Source organism: Physeter macrocephalus, chromosome 5, assembly GCF_002837175.3.
Source record: "Physeter macrocephalus isolate SW-GA chromosome 5, ASM283717v5, whole genome shotgun sequence".
NCBI classification, from domain to species: Eukaryota; Metazoa; Chordata; class Mammalia; order Artiodactyla; family Physeteridae; genus Physeter; species Physeter macrocephalus.
In genome coordinates this window covers 6,732,600-6,752,318 of record NC_041218.1, presented here as the reverse complement: position 1 = coordinate 6,752,318, position 19,719 = coordinate 6,732,600, and the positions used below count along the sequence as shown (strand labels likewise).

The window sequence follows — 19,719 nt, the reverse complement described above, 5'->3', positions numbered from 1 at the left end:
GGGGGTGGGGGGTGGGGTGGGCGGGGCCTACAGAGCACCAGAGGGAGGAAGGCGTTGGTCGGCCCTTCCGCCTCACAGTGGACGGTGAATGGACCTCCTGGTCTCCCGGGTCCCCGTGCTCTGAGCCATGCAGGGGCACCGTGCTGCCTGGGGACCCTCCCAGCGCCCGCCAGACCAGTGAGTGGATGGGAGGAGGGCACGGTGGGTGAAGCGTGGAGGGGCTGCTGGCGGGCGGCTTGTCCCTGAAGGGGACCCACCCTCGATGACCTCTGGTTGAGCTTCGTCTCAGGACCCTGCCCTCAGGACGGCTGCCTGGGAGGTCAGCAAAGCCTCCCCAGCCGGGAGGCAGCCCTGGAGCTGGCCTCGATGTGTGCAGCTTTGCTGGGGGAGGACTCGAGGGCCTGGGCCCAGGCTGGCCTGGGGGGCGCAGGGTGTCTGAGAGCGAGCTGTGGGCAAGAGGCTATGCCGGGGGATGGAGGGGCCGGTCAGAAGCTCTTAGGGGCCAGGACTGTTGTCCTGTTTCCGCTGCTGGGGCCCCTCAGGCAGAGCCGTCCCAGCAGAGGTGTCTGCGTCTCACTGGTGCGCAGGGCGACGGGGCGGCGGGCAGAGCAGGGGAGTTGGGGTGCAGGCGTGGGTCCACGGGGTGTCTGGGCCAGGCTCTTGCAGCAGGAGAAGGAAGGAGGGGCCGGTGGAGAAGGGCGGCTGGGTGGCTGAGGGGACTCTTGGGTTTCCACATTGAGGCTGAATGAAGGCCAGTTGTTTAGAAGGCTCTGGAAGTTTTGATCTGGGAGAAAATGTGAGGATGGGTAGTGGACATGTCGAGGTGCCAGCCAGGTCCACAGGCAGAGGTGGGGCCCCAGTGAACCAGATGCAGTGGAAGGCTCTGCTCCGAGAGGGAGATCTGGGCTGACGGTGGAGGTCCCCGAGGGGCAGAGGCCACACTCAGCCTCATGAGCCCTTCCGTCGCCCCCATAGCTTCTCGGAGCTCACCCAGGTCCCCCGAGCCGCCCCGCCCTGCAGGGCCCCATGCAGTGTCCTGCCCTTTTCCCTGCAGGGGCGCTGGGCTGGACACCCTGGGGTCCCCGGTCCGCCTGCTCCCGGAGCTCCCTAGTCCCTGGAGGGGATCCAGGCTGGCACAGCCGTTCCTGGCTCTGCCCCAGCCCTGGGGACACGTCCTGCCCAGGAGAGGCCACCCAGGAGGAGCCCTGCAGCCCCTCTGTGTGCCCAGGTGTGGCCCCCTCTGTCCCTGGTGTGTCTGGGGCCCTCGGGTGGGGTTAGGAGCAGCTGAAGAGAACGACCCTTCGGGAGGGGCGGGGGCAAGTCTAGCTGTTGTCCAGAAGCTTCTCCCGGCCCCCAGTCCCAGCCCCACGGAGCCCAGCAGGACATGAGCAGGGCGGGCCTGGCCTGAGGGAGTGCTGGGGGCCTCGCTGGAGGAGTGGATGTTGGTGGAGCCAAAGCTGCAGTTAGGACCCTGCACGCTGCCGGCCCACGCAGCTCCAGACCCTCGCATGGCCATCCTCGGCCACCTCTTTCCTGCGTCCCTCGTGCTCGACTCCACTCTCCCCGACAGCACCCGGCGTCTGGGGTCTGTGGGCCACCTGGCCCACCTGCTCGGCGCCCTGCGATGGAGGCGTCCAGACACTCGGGCACAGCTTCTCTGCCTCAGCTCCTGGGGGCCCCGGGTGCCAGGGACCCCACAGACAGACCAGGGACTGCAACATGCAGCCCTGCACAGGGGCCGAGTCCCCTCCCATCCTCCCACCAGGCACGTCCCGCCGGCCCCTGGGGGTTTGACCTTTCACCACCTACCTTTGCGTGGCACCGCACTCTGCCTCCAGGACAGGCCATGCCTTGAGCTAAGAGAGACTTTGCCCGATTTCCTGGGTCTCCTCCAGCCCCCAGCCACCGGGGACCAGGCAGGGCTATGCCCTGAGGGAGGGGGCTTCATCCGACTCTCAGTCCCTCTGACTGACTGCCACCTGTCACCTGCGTGCAGGTTGCCCCCGCCCCTCCACCTCCCTGCCCTTCCCGCCTGCCCCTGCTGAGACCCGCTCTGACTTCGCGTCCAGCCCAGTGCCCAGGCGACATGGTGTTCCGCTCAGCTGAGCAGTGCCACCAGGAGGGGGGCCCACGCCCTCGGCTGTGCCTGGCGCAGGGCCCTGGGGTGGAGTGCACCAGCGTCTGCACCCCTGGCTGCACCTGTCCCCCTGGCCTCTTCCTGCACGACGCCAGCTGCCTGCCCCTGAGTCAGTGCCCCTGCCAGCTGTGCGGGCAGCTCTATGCACCTGGAGCAGTGGCCCAGCTGGGCTCCTGCAATAACTGGTGGGTACCCACGTCGGGATGGGGTTGGGGCTTGGTGGCTCCAGAGGTGGACAGGTGTGGACTCCCACACACCGGGGGGCTCAGCATGCCTCTGTGCTGCCAGGCCTGGGCCCTGGGAATGCTGAAGTGAACTGGATGCTGCCAGGCCTGGAGGGGCAGGCGTCTGTAGGGACATTCGTGCTCATTTGACTGATGGGGAGACTGAGGCTCAGCTGGGAGAGGCGATTTATGATGGAACTAGAGCCTGGAGTGGGGGCGTTCTACGTTCTCCTTCCAGTTTCCCCTTTCTCTTTCCTGAGTGTAATTCACTTCCTGGGGTGCACTTGCTTTCTGCCCAGAAACCTTGAAGCACCCGACACTCAAAACTGATACCAGGATCTGCCAGTAGAGGGCGCGCTAACCCCATTCCCTCTGTTTTTTTCAATTTTCCGTTCTTTTTTCTTTCCTTTCAGTTCATTTTCTGTCCCCTGGTCCTCCCCCAATTCCCTCCTTCATCTTTCCTCTCCCCCTGCCCCTTTCTCTTTTGCCTTTTCTCTCTTAGATTTTTTTTTTCTGGAATGTCCACATATTTGACAAGTGGGCTTTAAAACGTTTTTACTGGAGAAAAGTAAGAGGGAGGAAATAACTCAAGAGAAAGATCCAGGAGACTCAAGCTAGTGTCTACTTCTGAACAGCTCCTAACTGGCCCCGAAGTGTCGCTCAAAGTCATTTCTACACAGTGTTTAATAAATACAAATAGAGTAAAAAGTATAAAAAGACGACTTCTTGATAAAATCGTGGGACAAAGGGCAGCACAGTACCTGGGCTGTCAGGGAGCTCACGGAGGGTGGAATTGCGGGGGGGCGGGGGCGCTGGGTGAGAATCCTTGGTCGCTCATGCACTTCACGTGGGACACAGGGCAACTTGCTTTACTTCCCAGACCCTCGGGTTCCTCTTCTGTGTGGTGGACACCGTGGTCCCGGCCACTTCTCTCTGGGGGCACGTGCACAGGACTCCACGGGGCGGGGCTGATTGTGGCCTCACTGGGCCCTCTCTCTGCAGCACCCGTATCTCTGGTGAGATGGTGTGCACCTCGGAGCCCTGCCCAGGCACCCCCGTGCGCGGGGCCCAGGAATGGGCAGTGGTGGGGTCTCAGGGACCACAGGGGATACCGGCCACTTCAGTAATCAACCTGGTGGTGTCAGGGGTGTCCCAGGAAGTTGGGGTCCAGGGATGACTTGACCTGGTTTCACACATTCTGTGCCTCTCGCCCGGCACCCGCCCTGGCATTCGCCTGTGGCTAGAGCCCCTGGACCCCGTGGAGTCTCTGCAGCGCAGCTGCAACGTGGGTGTCCGGCGGCACTTCCGGGCAGGCACTGCGCCCCCTGGCTGCCTTCGGGGGGACTGCGTGCCAGGGTCCCAACATGGAGGCTGAATTCTGCGGCCTGGGGCCATGTGGATGTGAGAGCTGGGACCCGTGTCCTCAACCCTAGTCACTCCCCATGCCGGACCCCAAGACAGGTGCAAGGGCCTTCCCTAGGAGATGCCATGAAGGTGTGGTTCCCAGAGAGCCCTAAGAGGGGTCCTCCCTGGACGCCAGCCCTGCAGGGAGGACCTCCAGGTGGAATCCTGCAACCCCCCTGAGAAGGGGGGAGGTCTCCTGGGCTGGGTGCAAGGCTGCAGGTACCTGGGATCCAGAGGGTGGAGTGACCGGGTGTCTGGGCGTGTGAGACAGGGCCTGCAGTGACCTGGGTGTCACCCCAGGTCCCGGTGGGGAGTGGGGCCCCTGGTCTCCGTGCTCCGTGCCCTGCGGGGGTGGCTACCGGAATTGCACCCGAGGGAGCGGTGGGCCCAGCCCCGTGGACTTCTCCACCTGTAGCCTGCAGCCCTGTGCAGATGAGGGCACCCACCTTTTCCTCCACACCCTGCCCTCACTTATCCCCACACCACCCACGGCCCTGTCAAGCCCTCCCTGTCACCCCAGGGACCCTGCTCCCTGAGCTCCCATGCAGCCCCACCACCTTCCCAGCCGCGCCTGGAGCTGAGGCCTCTCCCAGGTGGGACCCCGGGGGAGAAGTGAATGTGCCTAGGCTGAGCTGTCAATCTCTGTGTCCCCAGGGCCAGTGCCTGCTGTGTGTCCCCCGGGCAAGCAGTGGCTGGACTGTGCACAGGGCCCTGCTTCCTGTGCAGAGCTCAGTGCCCCGAGAGGGACTGACCAGCCCTGCCGCCCTGGCTGCTGCTGCACGTCCGGGACGCTTCTTCTGGTGAGTGTTCCCTGCCTGACCTCCTTGGGGCCTGGGTAGGGGTAGAGCCGAGGGTGTGGGTCTGGAGACAGGGAAAGCCTTGCAGAGTTGAGGACAGAGCACTGAATTCAGGGCGCGTGGCTCTGCTCTGCCAGCCCCGTGACCAGCACGGACCCCGGGCGAGTGGCATTCAGATATGGGCCTGCGTTTTCCTGTCTGTAAAATGGTGATTGGTCTGGAAATTCTTTAAGATTCGTGCCTGCTTGAGTGCTCTGTCTTCTTACATTATCACCTCAGTCCTGGGCCGGGCTATGCTGTGGGGAAGAGCAGGCTCTGCCCCCAAGGAGACTCCAGTCTGCAGAAAGCAGACCGAGAGCCCCTACAACGAAGACAGACCCACGTGATACACAGGAAGTGAGCTCTGCATGTTGCAGAGCCCGTGATGCAGACTGGTGGGGATGGGGTCCAGGATGGTGGGCTTCCCGGAGGAGGCGGTGCAACTTGACCGTCAGAGATTAGAGGATCTGGAGAGCAGGGAGGCAGCCACTCCAGTTGGAGGGTGGCGGGAACCATGGCTGGCAAATGCAGCCGGGGATGGTGGAGTTTGGACAAAAGCTCACGGGACAGTGGGGAGGGCTTCCAGAGATGCTGCGGAAGCATGGGGCCTGGTAGGGACAGACTCCAGTGAGGGCTCAGGCTGTTCCACTAGCAACTCTATGACCTCGGGCTGAGTATTCTCATGCCTCAGTTTCTCCACTTGTAAAACTGGGGTAATAGTGTCCCTGGTCATGGGAGTCTGTGAGACGGTAAACTGCTTCCCAGGGCTGCTACTTTCAGAACATCTGACTTTCGAATCGTGTGCTGGCGGATGGCTGTGTTTTTATTTTTTTATTTATTTTATTTTATTTTTATTTATTTATTGATTGATTGATTGATTGCGGTACGCAGGCCTCTCACCGTTGTGGCCTCTCCCGTCGCGGAGCACAGGCTCCGGACGCGCAGGCCCAGCGGCCGTGGCTCACGGGCCCAGCCGCTCCGCGGCATGTGGGATCTTCCCGGACCGGGGCACGAACCCGCGTCCCCTGCATCGGCAGGCGGACTCTCAACCGCTGCGCCACCAGGGAAGCCCGGCTGTGTTTTTAAATTTGAGACCCTAGCAACTTCTGTCCAACCCCCCTGTGCATGTAGTCTTACCTGATTTTGTGTTGTTTCTTTTTACGTCATTTTGTATGAATTGCACTTTTCGTACTTTGTTCGTTGATTTCATGGATTTGACAGTTCAGTCTTGTGTCCTGCAAGTGGAGACGGTCTTTTCTCCCAGAAATCGGGGGTCTGTGCCCTTCCCCACGGCCCCTGCACCTGATGGTGTGTGTTTCCCCGATGCTGGGAAGTGGAAAGAGACTGATGTTTGGCAGGGGGGTCCGTGGGTTTGAGGGAGGGCGCCTGCCAAGTGGGCGCTGAGCTCTGATGGTGGGGGGCAGGTGGGGAGAGAGCAGGCCAGGCCGGAAACCGGAAGGTGATGGAGGGTTTGGGGTTTCAGAACAACGTGTGTGTGCCCACCCAGGACCGCCCCTCTGCCCGCGGGGGACGCCTCCACCCCCCAGGCAGTGCTGTGATTCGTCCATGGGAGAACTGGTGAGACCACCTCCCCCTGCAACGGCCCCAAGACCCCAAGGACCCCTCTGTCTCTCCTGAGCGGCAGGAGGTGTCGGCCTCCACGGGCCTCGGAGACGCCCCTTCCTGCAGGCACAGCGGCCAGCTCTCCGGGGCCAAGCCTGCTCGTGCCCCTCGCCCGTGCCCTCCCCTCCAGTCTCCCCTTCCCTCCCGTCTCTGTCTGCTGAGGCTGCCTCAGCTACACCGAAGACGGGGTGGCTTCAACACAGAGTTTGTCCTATCGCAGCTCTGGAGTCTAGAAATCTAAGATCCCGGAGTCGGCAGGGCTGCTTCCTCCTCAGGGCTGTGAGGGAGCGTCTGTTCCAGGCCCCTCTCCTCTTCTGGAGTTTGTGGGCAATTCCTGGTGTTCCTCGGCTTGTAGCTGCATCCCTGCAATCTGCCTTCACGTGGCCGTCTCCTCCTTGTGTTTTCACATCACCTCTTCTGTGTGCACCTATGTCCAAATTTCCCCTTTGTGTAAGGACACCAGTCATATTGGATTAGGGTCACCCTAGTGGCCCCATTTTAACTTGATCACCTCTGTAAAGACCCTCTCTCCAAGCCAGGTCACATTCACATGTTAGGCCCATAGCCTTGCATCGCTCACGTTCATACCCCTGACACAGGTGAACAGTCCCACTTGCTGCCGGAAATGCTCTCCTAGGGCCCGGGGCCTCAGCCCTGCCCCCTACCATCCCCCCGACCCTCTTCCTTCCCCCCACCCGCCTTCCGAGGATGTGCACAGATGCGGAGAGCTGGCACCCGGCAGGTGGCTCCAGCCTGTGCCACTACACTTTCTCCTGTGCTCCCCGCAGGAGCGCTCCTGTGTGCCGACTGCCTCACGGCTGCAGGGGCTGGGAGCTGCCGGCGCTGACCCGGGGGCTCAGCTGTCCATTCTGGGAGAGGGGGGTCAGCCCCTTGGGCCTGGAGATGAGTTGGGCTCAGGTCAGACCCTCCATACAGGCTGCAGCAACCGGTGAGGGGCACGATGAGGGTTGGGGAGATATGGGGGCGAGGGAGGGGGTGAGAGGGTGAGAGGATGTGGGTGGGAGAGCACTGCCCCCTCCTGGAACCGGGCTCACCCTGGCTCCGTCTCCTTGCCCTCTGGGATCGAAAGACCTGTCCACACTCGTTTCTCCCGGGGTCCGTGCCGCCGTCCCCTCATCGCCACACCCTCTTGCCAGCTCCTGTGCACACGGGAAGCTGTCCTGCTCCGTGGGTCACTGCTCCAAGGCTGGGCTTGGCTTTGGCCCCTGGGGCCCGTGGGGCCCCTGCTTCCGCTCCTGTGGCGGGCTGGCACCCGCACCTGCAACTGCCACTGTGCACGCCCCACGCCCACTCCCGGTGGCCAGCACTGCCGTGGGCCCCGCCAGGACCTCGAGTACCGCCTCCGCCCAGACTGCCCAGGTGAGGGGAGAGGGACTGGGTAGGCACAGGCTGGATGGCCGAATCCACTTCACTGGCCCTTTGTCCCTTCCTGTTTCTGTCCATCCCTGGCGCCAGCTCTTGGTCTCTCTTCCTCTTACTGTCTAGCTCTGTGTTTCTCTTCTATTCAGGTACATTCAACCAAATTTCTGGAGCTCTTGCCACGTGCACCACAGTGTGCATGGGGGCTGTGTTGGGGGATGGGGGAGTGAGGACCCCGATCTTGGAATCCAGGGGCTCAGATAACCCATTTCAGCATGGGGTGAGCCCTGTGGGAGGTTGCGTGTGCTGAGGAATATGGGAGAGGTTGAGAATTCTCCTAGAGGGACAACCTAGGAGGGCTTCCTGGAGGAGGCAGCACCTGAGGGGGTCTGAGCGATGGAGAGGACTTTGACAAGCACTGGAGAAGGATGCCAGGAATCAGGAACAAAGGCCTTCCTATGGCAGCAAGGCTACTGTGAGCGAGTGCTGTGCTTGGGGCCTGGGGTGTCTGGGCTGAACCAGACAGGTTTGGAACTTGACCACCAGCCTCGGGCTTGGTCCTGGTGCACTGCAGCCTGGGCAACACTTCTGAGCAGGGCTTTCCTTTGGCACAGGGACTGCAGGGTCCACGGTGGAACCAGTGACAGGCCTTCCAGGTATCCCAGACTCCTCGGGCTCTGACCCCGGATTCCCTGCACCACCCACTCTGGGAAGAGCAAGCCCCCGGGTCTCCTCCCTCCCCTGCCCTGCTCCTAGGAGGCCAGGAGCCCAGGGCTGCCTCATCAGGAGACCCCTCTCCCCGTCGAAGGTGGCTGGGGCCTGTGGTCCCCGTGGTCCCCCTGCTCCAGCAGCTGCACAGACCCCGCTCACCCTGCTTGGTGCAGCCGCACCCGCCTCTGCCTGGCGAACTGCGCCGGGGGGGCCTCCTCCCAGGAGCGCCCCTTGCAACCTGCCCTCCTGCACAGGTGCGCCTTCCCGTCCTGACCTCTGACTCTGCCCCAGGTCGGCATCCTGACCACCCCCTCCAACAACTCATTCTAACCCCAGCCCGTGTCCGACCCCAAGCCCACATCTAATATCCCTCAAGCAAATATTGAATTCTCACCCCGACATCTGATCACGGATTCACGCCTGACCCTGGACCCTGGGCCTTCTTTGCCAATCCCAACAGCTGTTGGGGACCCCTGCCAACTTCGGCAAATCCTTACTCGTGTGTGTACCAAAGACTCCCCCAAAGGTCCCATCCAGATCCCTCAGCTGCCCTGGGAGTCTGGGACTACTGTCCCCCGTGAGAGAGGGGGGAACTGGGGCCCAGCTGCCAAAGCCACACAACAGTCAGGATCAGATCTGAAAGGGGAACCCAGAGGGCAGGATGGGGGCCTAGCCAGCCCTGGCGGAGGAGGTCGGCATATGAGCTGGGGCAGGGGGAGGAGGGGCTGGCTCCAGCTCAGCTTCGTCCTGTCCCGCAGAGCTGCCCCTGTGCCCTGGCCCTGGCTGCGTGGCCGGGAGCTGTTCCTGGACTGCCTGGGCCCCGTGGGAACCTTGCTCCCGCAGACGTGGGCTGGGCCAGCAGTGCCGCATGCAGGCCTACCATCCCCCAGGGCCCGGCGGGCACTGAGGCCCCGACATCCTTACGGCCTACCAGGAGCGCCGCTTCTGCAACCTGCGAGCTTGCCCAGGTGAGGCGGGCTGGTGAGGACCAGGGTGTGCCCTTCCCTGGCATCAGTGCCCCCGGACACCTCCATCTCTAGCGCAGGACCTTGCCCCAGGCTCGTGGGACATGTGGGGTCCTCTGCCTGAGTCAGACCTCTTCTCTTCCCCTTGCAGTGCCTGGAGGCAGGTCACGCTGGAGCCCCTGGTCCTGGTGTGACCGGAGCTGCGGAGGGGGCCGGTCCCTGAGGAGCCGCAGCTGCTCGAGCCCCCCACCCAAGAACGGGGGTGCCCCCTGTGTTGGGGAGAGGCACCACGCATGGCTCTGCAATCCCACGGCCCTGTGGTATGACACTGGTGACAGCACTGCCCTTGCTGTCTGCAAAGCTCTCCCCGCCCCGCCTCCAGTTTCATCCTCCAGGTCATCGGGGGACAGGCTCTTATTGCCTCATTGGCCAGTTAAGAAACCGAGCCCCACAGGGGCGGACGGTGGGGTCTGGGCATCGGGCAAGGCCTCCCGGTGGCCAGGGATGAGCTGCCGGATCCACCCACTGCCCACCCCGACCCGGGACTAGAACTCATTCTCTCAGCTGTGCCCCAACCTCCAGTTCCTGGAACCACTGTAAAGATTTTCAGGGGGGTTTGAGGATGACAGTCCTGAGTGAACCTGGTACTTGGGATGGGGACTGAACCCCGCAGGCTGTAGTCCCTGCCCCCCACCCCAAGCTTCAGCTCCTTCCGTAATCGGGCCTTCCAAGCTCACTGGCACTTCCCTGGCGGTCCAGTGGCTAAGGCTCCGCGCTTCCATTCCATCCCTGGTCAGGGAACTAAGGTCCCGCGTGCCGCATGTCAAGGCCAAAAAAAAGCAAGCTCACTGACCCCATGGACCCTGGTTACTCTAGGGCCCGCCACCTCTGTTAGGACGACGCCCTTACACTGACATTCCCGTCCATCCTTCCCCGGACAGACACAAAGGAGCCACATGGGTGAGAACGTTGGCTTTTTAGATGCACAAAGTCAGTCCAGCTCAACAAACGTTTATTGGGTACTGGCTAGGTGCTGGGAACTGACAGGTGAGAGGAACTGTCTGTCACTCAGAATGTCCCAATCCCAGGGTCTCCCCAGGGTCTCCCCAGGGTCCCATGTTTCCATGGGCACCAACCCGGAGGAAGGACGGGTTGTACAGCTTCACGGAGGTAGGGGTGGCCCCGGATCGGGCAGGGGGAAGGTTTCTGAGCCCCAGGGCTGCGGGCCCTCTTGACTCTCTCTGGTCCTCCCCGTCTGCCCAGAGGAGGGCCGCCCAGCAGGCATGGAGGTGGTCGACCGTGCCAGCCGCTGCCCCGCCGCTGCTCAGACCTCCAGGAGAGGATCGCGTGTCAGGACGACCAGGCCGAGGGGGCACCCCCTGCCTGGGCCCCAGCACCCAGACCCAGCGCTGTGGGCAGCAGCCTTGCCTGGGGCCGCTGGACGCCTGCTCCTGGGGCCCTTGGGGGCCCTGCTCCCGCAGCTGAGGCCCAGGCCTGGCCTCCCGCTCTGGGTCCCGCCCCTGCCCGCTGGCCAAGGCCGACCCCACCTGCAACGGGACCTTCCTCCACCTGGACCCCCAGGCCTGCTCCACAGGCCCTGCCTGGGTGAGTGTGCACACGAGGTGAAGCCTGTTCCCTGCCTGGGGAAGATTCGGGGAGTAATGTGTTCTCCCAACTCCCAGATTATCTCCCCCAAATATACCTGTACTGTATCTATCGCCTTCCAGTATTTTTTTTTTTTAGTTTTTTTCCCCTTTCCACCATCAATCCTTTAGATCCCTTTGAGATGTGACCCTTGCTGCTGGGTGACAGGGAAGCCAGCCAGCCGGGACCTTTCAGAATTCTTGGCTTCCTTTTGCCCTTTTCCTGCTCAGGGTGTTGGCTGGGGCTGGGATAAGAGGGGAGGGCAGGTGGGGAAGAGGCTGGGGAGCCCAGAGCGGCCCCAGGCTGACACCTTCTCCCCCAGTTTGGTCTCTAGAGGAGTGCGTGTGGAGCAGCTGGACGCGATACTCACGCCAGGTGCCGGTCCAGCAGCGCTACCGACCCCAGGGCCCACCGCCCGCAGGGGGCCCCTGCACACGACTGGACGGCCACTTCCGGCCTCGCCTCATCAGCAACTGCTCTGGTGAGGCCCCAGGAGCAAGAAGCCAGGGAGCTGAACGCCGACAGGGGCCTCCCGGGCTCCCCACCGGGCCGCCCAGCTCCTCTTAGGGTGATGCTCGGCGTCCCCAGGACCTCGGCGCGGTTGCCCTCGCGTGCACTGACCCTGCTCCTCCCCAGCCCCCCGCCCCCAAGCCATCACAGTTTCCTCACTTTGCAGCCGCAGGCCCAACTGTGGCTTTGTGTCCGCTTGTAGCTGCCCCCGGGCACAGTGGGTCTTGCCCACCTCCTGCTCTAGCTGCCGTCCGTCTCTGCCCCTCTGCCTCCCATCTGCCAGTCCCCGGAGCACCTGCCGGTGCCAGGCCCCGAACCCCATGCAGCTCCCTGGCTCTCCACGGTCCAAACCGTCCTCACCCGTCCCTGGAGGCACCCACAGGGGCTGAGTGGGTGCTGGATGGGGCGACACTGGTCTGTCCTTACATGTAGCAGGGGGACAATCTTGCACTCTTACTGCATCACCTCAAGGGGATGTGATGGGACGGTGCTCTGTGCTCCCTGGGCTTGGAGCGCGCTTGACAGCGCTCACGTTCTGCCTCGCGGCCGTTCACCCACGCCTGGGCTCAGCACCACACGCGCAGCTGCTGTGGGCCCGGCGCGGTGCTGGCACCAGGGTGACGAAACGATCGCCGCACAGCCCTGTCCTGTGTCCCCTTCTGCACAGGGGCTGCTGGCGCAGGCTGGAGGCCGCATTCCCCCGGAGCGGTGGAGCTGCCAGCACATCTCAGGAGAAGGAGCTGTGCCGACCTCTGGGACCGCGTGCAGTGTCTGCAGGGACGGTGCCACCCAGGTAGCCAGGCCACGCCCCCAGCCCAGCCCAGGAACGCTGGGGAGCCCGCTGGCGCCTGCTTCGCTGCCCCCTGCTCCCGGAGAGCTTGTGACCTGGGGCGGGCAGACGGCTGGGTCGTGAGGTACAGGGCAGCAGGGCGGATCCCTGGGTCACTGTCAGCAACCGGCTGGGGCTCCTGCCCCAGTGAGCCTCAGTCAAGACAGGCTGCGTCCTAAGCATGCGCTCAGGAAGCCTCAGAGCTTCCCAGGGTGGCGCCCACACCCAGGGCAGGTGGAGAACAGGTCACGTGCGGGGAGGGGTGGGAGGAAGGGTGCTCCAGGGCTGCCTGAGGCTTTGGACTCCAACTGGCTAGTAGAGGGGTCCGTCACGTGCGCCCGCCCCAGCCCCGAATCCTGCTCTCCTCCCCACCCGCTCTCCCAGGCTGCCGCTGTCCCCCTGGCCAGCTGGTACAGGATGCGCGCCGTGTGCCCATGTCTTCTTGCCGCTGTGGCCTCCCCAGCCCCAGTGCTTCATGGGTGCTGGCTCCGTCCGAGCGGGGGGGTGGCTGGACTGCAAAAACTGGTGTGGCTGCCCGCCGGCGGCCAGGCAGGGACACGGGGAGCTCTGGGTGGGAGGCTCGGGCCAGGTCAGGGTTATGGGCCTTGCCGGGGGGCAGAGGCTCTGTTCACCCCGACTCTCAAGGGTCTGAGCCCTTTGCACGCCGCTGCCACAGCCCCTGTGTTGACGGGTCCCTGGTGTGCCGCCCCCATGAGTGTCCAGCCCTCGGGCCTTGGGCAGCCTGGGGCAGCTGCTCTGCTCCCTGTGGTGGAGCGCCACCCAGAGACGTGGGAGCTGCAGGGAAGGTCCTGCGGGGGCACCGTGCCCGGCCCAGGACACGGAGCAACGGCAGGGCTGTGACCTGCAGCCCTGCCCCGGTGAGCACGCAGGGCGCTGGGTGCCTGCTGTTCCCTACCGTGCTGCCGAGCCCAGGGCCCGTCCCGGCTGATCGCCACGGCCGGCGGCGGGTCCCGAGGCGGCCCCCTCCCTGGGACACCGCCTCACTCTCTGCGCTCACCCCCAGGGCGCCCACCTGGCCGGGTGCTCAGCCCCTGTGCATCCTCGTGCCCGCGCCTCTGCTCGCATCTGCAGCCTGGCACCCTCTGCATGCAGGAACCCTGCCAGCTTGGCCGTGACTGCCCTGGAGGGTGTGGGCAGGGCTCGGGGGGGCGGGGTCTGGGATGGGGCGGGTCCAGGTCGGGGGAGGGGCCGGGTCTGGGGTTGGGGGAAGGGCGCTGGGGGCACCTGGGGCCTGGAGTGGGCTGGGGCAGGCGTGACCCAACAGCCCCTCGCCGGACTCTTCGCCCTTGAGTCTCCACTCCATTCCCCTTCTTAGCATTCTTGTTGATTCTTCAATCATACGTAAGCCTGGGTGTTTGGAGTCAGGCATACCTGGTTCAAATCCAAGCTCATCTGTCTCCTTCCTTGCTGAGTCTCCAGGACCTCATCTTTACAACCGGGCTGACAATCTGCACAGGCTTGTTGGGAGGACTTGGTGAGAGCCTGCGCGTGAAGTGCCTTATTCTTGTTAAATACCTGGTCTGTGATAACCCGAGGCCACACTGTGTGGCGGGTGAGAGAGAAAGAGATGGAAGGACGCTGACGCCGCCTGGGTGGAGCCCAGGGCAGGAGCTCGCCTTTGCTCAGCGCTTCCTCCTGGTGGCTCTTCCTTCCTCTTGCGTCTCTCCAGCCCCATCCCTTTGGGCCTGACCGCTCCGCCCTTTGTGATAGCGCATCTCCCGCTCATTTGTCCTCTGGGCGGTGATTTCTCAAAGCGCTGACGGCTCCACTGGAAGAGGCCCGCTGCCCCTCTCGTGGTCTCTGGGCTCGGCAGCACGGAGCCCTCCTCTCACGCCCACCCTCCCCTCCATCCATGCCCTGGTACTAGCATACCCCAAGTGAGGTGACGTTGGCGGCAAGCCCGTGCGCAGAGTCTGCATCCCCGGGCCCAGAGGGGGAGGGCGGGGGGGTGGTTCTGAGCCCTGGCCTGGACCAGCACAAGGACTGTCGCCTGGGGAACCTCTGAGAACCCCTCACGCTAGTGAACTTGGGCAAGTCGCTTCCCACATCTGAGCCTCAGGTCCTCCTCTGTAGCAGGTTGGATGTAAAATCTGAAGATCTCTGATATAAGACATCTCTAGGGCCCCAGGTTGCATCCCTCACCCCATCTGATACCAGCTGCAGCTGTGGTGGGCATTTCCGTGGAAGATACACTCATCTCATGCTGAGGTCTGCTTCTCCTCCTCCTTTTAAAAAGTATTATTGTGGTTATAGCCTATGAAATTCACCCATTCTGGGTTTACACTTGAGTGACTTTTACAGAAAACACAAGTTGCGCAAACATCACCACATTCCAGTTTTAGAACATTTCCATCATTTCAGGCCCATTTACAATCAAGCCTTCCCACCTCCAGCCCCAGGCAATCACTAAACTGCTTCGTACCTCAAGAGACTTGCCTTTTCTGGACATTTCATATAAATGTCTGGCTTCTTTGGATTAGCATGATGACTTGAGATTCATCGGTCAACCAAAATAAATAACGCAGGAAGCTGCAAATAAGTTTATTTGGAGTTTTAAAAATTACAGTTCAGGAGACACGGATTTGGGTAACTCTGAAGGAGAGAGAGTCAGGGGCTTATAAAGACGAAGAGCCACCAGGTTGTTAAAAGTTGCCTGGAGAGAATTGTGGTTGACTCTGATGTGAATCAGAAAATATTTGTCTGTAAGGAATCCGGAGTTGTTTTAGAGAAGGTCTGTCCACTGAAGAAAAACACACAACCTAAAAATCGCAAGTTGTGTTTTATTTGGCGACCTTACTGAGGAGGATGGCCCGAGAGACAGCCTCTCAGACAGCTTTGCGGAACTGTTCTGAAGAGGTAGTGGAGGAGCCGGGACGTATAGGAGTTTGTGCTGGAGAAAAAAAATGCAGTCAAGCATCAAAAGATTACTGCTCCTCACAAAATACGGAGATCTCAAGTTAATGATTTTAGTGCTCTTCTATATATGGCAAGATGCAAGAGTCTGGGCTCATTGAAATTATTCCTTAGTTATGCATTTTTTTTTTTTTTTTTTTTTTTTTTTGCGGTACGCGGGCCTCTCACTGTTGTGGCCTCTCCCTTATGCGGGGCACACGCTCCGGACGTGCAGGCTCAGAGGCCGTGGCTCACGGGCCCAGCTGCTCCGCGGCACGTGGGATCCTCCCGGACCGGGGCGCGAACCCGCGTCTCCCGCATCGGCCGGCGGACTCTCAACCACTGCGCCACCAGGGAAGCCCATATGCACCTTAACTATCTAGGATCAGTACCCTGTTTTTCTCCATCCTGAAGTCCCCTCAGGGCGCACCATTGGGGTGTGGCTACAGTTGTTGATGGACTGATGACCAGAAACATTCCTTGTTACTAAAATAGCAGGCAACATTGTTTTGCCCACAGGTCCAAGAAGTAAACAGATTATCATAAGTAATTTTAGGGTAAGGGTCTGGTAGGTATCTTGAGTTTCTGGCAGGTATTCTGGGTGACTTCATCAGGTCAAAAGATCAGATTCCATCAAGGCTGAGACATGAATAAGTCACGCTTCCTTAATGGCCTCCTGGCTCCATTTTTTTTTTTTTTTTTTTTTTTGGCTGTGCCATGAGGCTCGCGGGATCTTAGTTCCCAGACCAGGGATTGAACCCTTGGCAGTGAAAGCGCCTAGTCCTAACCACTGGACCGCCAGGGAATCCGCCCGGCTCCATTTTCAAGAGCTCTCTTAGCAATACTGACTCCATTTTGATTTTCCTTTCACACATCCATATTATAGAATGTCAGCAGCTTGTTCCCTTTTGTTGCTGAATAAGGAATCCATTGTGTGGATATACCATATTTTGTCTACCCATTCATACCAGTTCATGGACATTTGAGTACTTTCTTGTTTTTGGTCTATTATGCATAAAGCTGCTATAAACATTCACATACAAGTCTCTGTGTGGTCATGTTTTCGTTTCTCTTGGGTATACACCTAGGAGTGGAAATTGTTAGGTCATATAGTAAATTTATGTTTAACTTTTTAAGAAACTTTCAAACTGTTTCCCCAAGGGGTTGCACCATTTTACATCTTCCTCTTCCCATCCCTGCCCCTGCCCTGAAATGTACCAGGGTTCGTTTCTCTACATCCTCTCCAACACTTGTTACTATCTGTCCTTTTCAATTTTTTTATTAGCCATTCAGTGGGTATGGAGTGGTGTCTCACTGCGGTTTTGATTTGTATTTCTTTAATGACTAATGACGCTGAGCATTCTTTTTCATGTGCTGCTGTGCCATTCAGTATTTTCTTTTCAAGCTTCTTTTGCTTTCTGCCCCAGGGCTTTTCTGACCACAGAGAGTGTCCACTTGACCTTCGTACAAGCACAGCTAGGAGTATAAGTGTGAGGATGGAATGTAGTTAATGCCTCTTGGGGCAGCCCTCAGCTCCTGGGGATGGGAGCCGCAGATGAATGCTCAGCTGCCACCCCCGCCACTGTTCAAACGGACTATTATTGGGGGGCATTCTGTATAATTCTTAGAAGTGAAATGAAGCCCCAATGCCTACTCTAAAATGCACCCTTCCATCAGTTTTTTCTCCCCCCTGCTTCACTGTCCCAGGGCGCAAGGTCTGCTCTCTGGGGTCACTTTCCAGGACCAAGTCCTTGTCTCCAGCTCTGCTTCCGGGGTGGGGTGGAGAGGGAGGAAGCCGCGCCGGATGCTTCGGCTCCAGCGCCCAGTGATTCTGTGTATTATCCTCTGTTCCTTCGTATCCCTCAGCCCGCCCCCACTAGTGAGAGTCCCATCCAGCGACAGTTACTGGCAAAGGGGAGAGAGATATTTAGCTAATAAAGTGGGCCACAGGAAGGGGGACTCTGGCAGGAGCAATGAGAGCCTGAACTGTTCTGGGGGAGGCCCGAAGTGGGACCCCTAGAGCGCCAAGTAAGTGGGATTCCTGAAAGGGGCCGCCAACAAGCAGATGCAGTTTCTGTGTGTTTCCTAGAAACTGTTCCTTCTCACAAATCCTACTGTTTTACTCTGACTTCCTTCTCCTGCCCTTCCAGCTCTCACGAGTTCACCCACAGCACTCCTGTGCCTCCTCCCCTCCTCCTCCGGGATCTGAGTCCTCCCATTTTCTAAATCTATCAGCCCCTGCTTAGCCCCTCTTTCTTTCTTGAACAGTGTGGATGAGTATCTTCAATTCCTTCATAACTTCTCCCATTCTCTAGAAAAGCTAATTCCTAGGTCAATACTAAAATCTACCTTCTCTCTGCTATACCTGGGTGTAATGCTTTGAAAGAGCATTACCAGGGAATTCAGTGGTGTATCCCCCAGTGGGCCGGTGGAATGCCAGTGAAGAGCCTGGCAGGTATCTGGCTGTGTTAGGGGAACTACTGACCGAAACCACCTGCCCCGGCCAGGCACGATAATAACAATTTGCATGAGTTATCTTACAACAGGAGGTCCTGGTAAGGGACTTGGAACTAACAAGCTACCACCAACCAGAAGAATTCTGGAAAGGTCAAAAAGAGAGAGGAGACACCAGTCCATATGTCCTACCAACCTCCCAGAATCCATCTTGGTCGAACGATGCACGTGCCAACAGGAAGGACCCTGAGTCAGAATGATTGTCCAGAGACAACCCAGAAACTAACCGCATTACCATAAATCCTGAGACTGCGGGCCATGTGGCAGAGCAGTTCTCCCGGGTTCCCTGACCCTGCTGCTCTCCGCCTGGGCGCCCTTTCCCAATAAAGTCTCCTGCTTTGTCAGCACGTGTGTCTCCTCAGACAATTCATTTCTGAGTGTTAGGCAAGAGCCCACTCTAGAGCCCTGGAAGGGGTCTCCCTTCCTGCAACAGGTACACCAGGGATCAACCCTGGCAGAAGTGGTGACAGACCCCTAACGTGAGACAACAGAGACCAATGGGCTTGGGCAACCCAATCAAAGCAGCATCTCTGTTGTTTCAGTTAGCTCTCGCTGTGTAACAAATCACAAACTTAAAACAACCCCTGTTTGTTACCTCACAGTTCTCTGCTTAAGGTCTGACAAGGCCAAAATCAAGGTTTGGGCCAGACAAAGCTCTAATTTGGAGGCTTTAGGGGAGAGTCCACTTCCAAACTCATTCAGGTTGTTGGCTAAATTTGGTTTCTTGAGGTTGTAGGACTGAGGTCCCCACCGCCTTGCAGGCTGTCAGCTCTCTCTGTTCCTTCCCCTCCATTTTCAAGCCAGCTATAGCACGTCAATTCCCCCTTATGCCACAAAACGTTTTTACTTATTTTCTGCCCCAAGACAGAGAAAACTCTCTGCTTTTCAAAGAGCTCAGGTGATTATATTGGGCTCACCCAGGTAGTTCAGGATAATCTTCCTATTTTAAGGTCAATTGTGCTGTATAGTGTAACACAATCAAGGAAGTGATATTTCATCATATCCACAGGTCCCGGGAGTTAGGGTGGAATGTGTTTGCGGGAGGAGCATCTAGAAATCCCTTTTCCCATAGTAGGGCTGCATGGCTAGTCAGGGTCTCAGTTTGGTTTCAAAGGCCGTGGAGGGGGCGTGCAGTCCCTACTTCATACCAAGTGGCAACAGGCAACCAATGATAATCATTCTTTTTTTTTTTTTAAGATTTATTTATTATTTGTTTTTGGCTGCGTCGGGTCTTAGTTGTGGTGCGCGGGCTCTTCCTTGTGGTACGTGAGTTCCAGAGTGCATGGGCTCTGTAATTTGCAGCACATGGGCTCTAGCTGAGGCGCGCCAGCTCAGTAGTTGTGGCACGCAGGCCTACTTGCCCCGTGGCATGTGGGATCTTAGTTCCCTGACCAAGGATTGAACCCGCATCCCCTGCATCAGAAGGCGGATTCTTTACCACTGAACCACCAGGGGAGTCCCAATTATTCATTCTGAATCACATATATCCCTCAATGGGGAAGGACTGTCAGAAATATTGAGGAAAGGAAATGTGTAAAAGGATTGAAAATCCTGATAATAAAGCAGCTATTATAATTTGATGGTCCACACGATTTCTGTCCTTGCAGATAGGTTACACTTGCTATGCACTTGTGCATTCAACTGCTGACTAGAACATCAATTTGAATATCACTTAGATACTTAAAATCATCATGTCCCAAACTGTGCTCATCATCTTCCCACAACTCCACTCCTTCCAGTTACTCTACTTATGTAATCCCTGTTTTATCCACCCTCAAAGTCTGTGGAGCCAGAGAAAGCAGTTGGCCAGAAGCCACCCTGCTGAGCTAAGCATTTGGGACAACACTTTTAGTATTATTTTTTAACATCTTTATTGGAGTATAATTGCTTTACAGTGTTGTGTTAGTTTCTGCTGTATAAAAAAGTGAACCAGCTATATGTATACATATATCCCCATATCCCCTCCCTCCTTCCCTAAACCACCCCTCTAGGTGGTCACAAAGCACCGAGCTGATCTCCTTGTGCTATG

General features: G+C 59.0%; 1 protein-coding gene across 1 annotated transcript in view; it reads left to right on the top strand.

The window, feature by feature from the left end:
- Positions 1 to 14,044, top strand: part of SSPOP (SCO-spondin) — a 26,889-nt gene extending 12,845 nt beyond the window's left edge. The window contains 29 exon segments of the mRNA XM_055084700.1: positions 134 to 177; positions 1,055 to 1,228; positions 1,571 to 1,732; positions 2,067 to 2,322; positions 3,364 to 3,410; positions 3,592 to 3,630; positions 3,633 to 3,688; positions 3,690 to 3,762; positions 4,066 to 4,203; positions 4,420 to 4,565; positions 7,013 to 7,173; positions 7,382 to 7,488; positions 7,491 to 7,604; positions 8,219 to 8,260; positions 8,413 to 8,543; positions 8,545 to 8,569; positions 9,074 to 9,283; positions 9,432 to 9,611; positions 10,380 to 10,450; positions 10,544 to 10,829; positions 10,862 to 10,885; positions 11,247 to 11,405; positions 12,102 to 12,227; positions 12,648 to 12,769; positions 12,772 to 12,788; positions 12,940 to 13,034; positions 13,037 to 13,141; positions 13,288 to 13,411; positions 13,954 to 14,044. Of these exon segments, the coding sequence (XP_054940675.1) occupies positions 134 to 177; positions 1,055 to 1,228; positions 1,571 to 1,732; positions 2,067 to 2,322; positions 3,364 to 3,410; positions 3,592 to 3,630; positions 3,633 to 3,688; positions 3,690 to 3,762; positions 4,066 to 4,203; positions 4,420 to 4,565; positions 7,013 to 7,173; positions 7,382 to 7,488; positions 7,491 to 7,604; positions 8,219 to 8,260; positions 8,413 to 8,543; positions 8,545 to 8,569; positions 9,074 to 9,283; positions 9,432 to 9,611; positions 10,380 to 10,450; positions 10,544 to 10,829; positions 10,862 to 10,885; positions 11,247 to 11,405; positions 12,102 to 12,227; positions 12,648 to 12,769; positions 12,772 to 12,788; positions 12,940 to 13,034; positions 13,037 to 13,141; positions 13,288 to 13,411; positions 13,954 to 14,044 (3,325 nt within the window).
- The last annotated feature ends 5,675 nt before the right edge of the window (positions 14,045 to 19,719 follow it).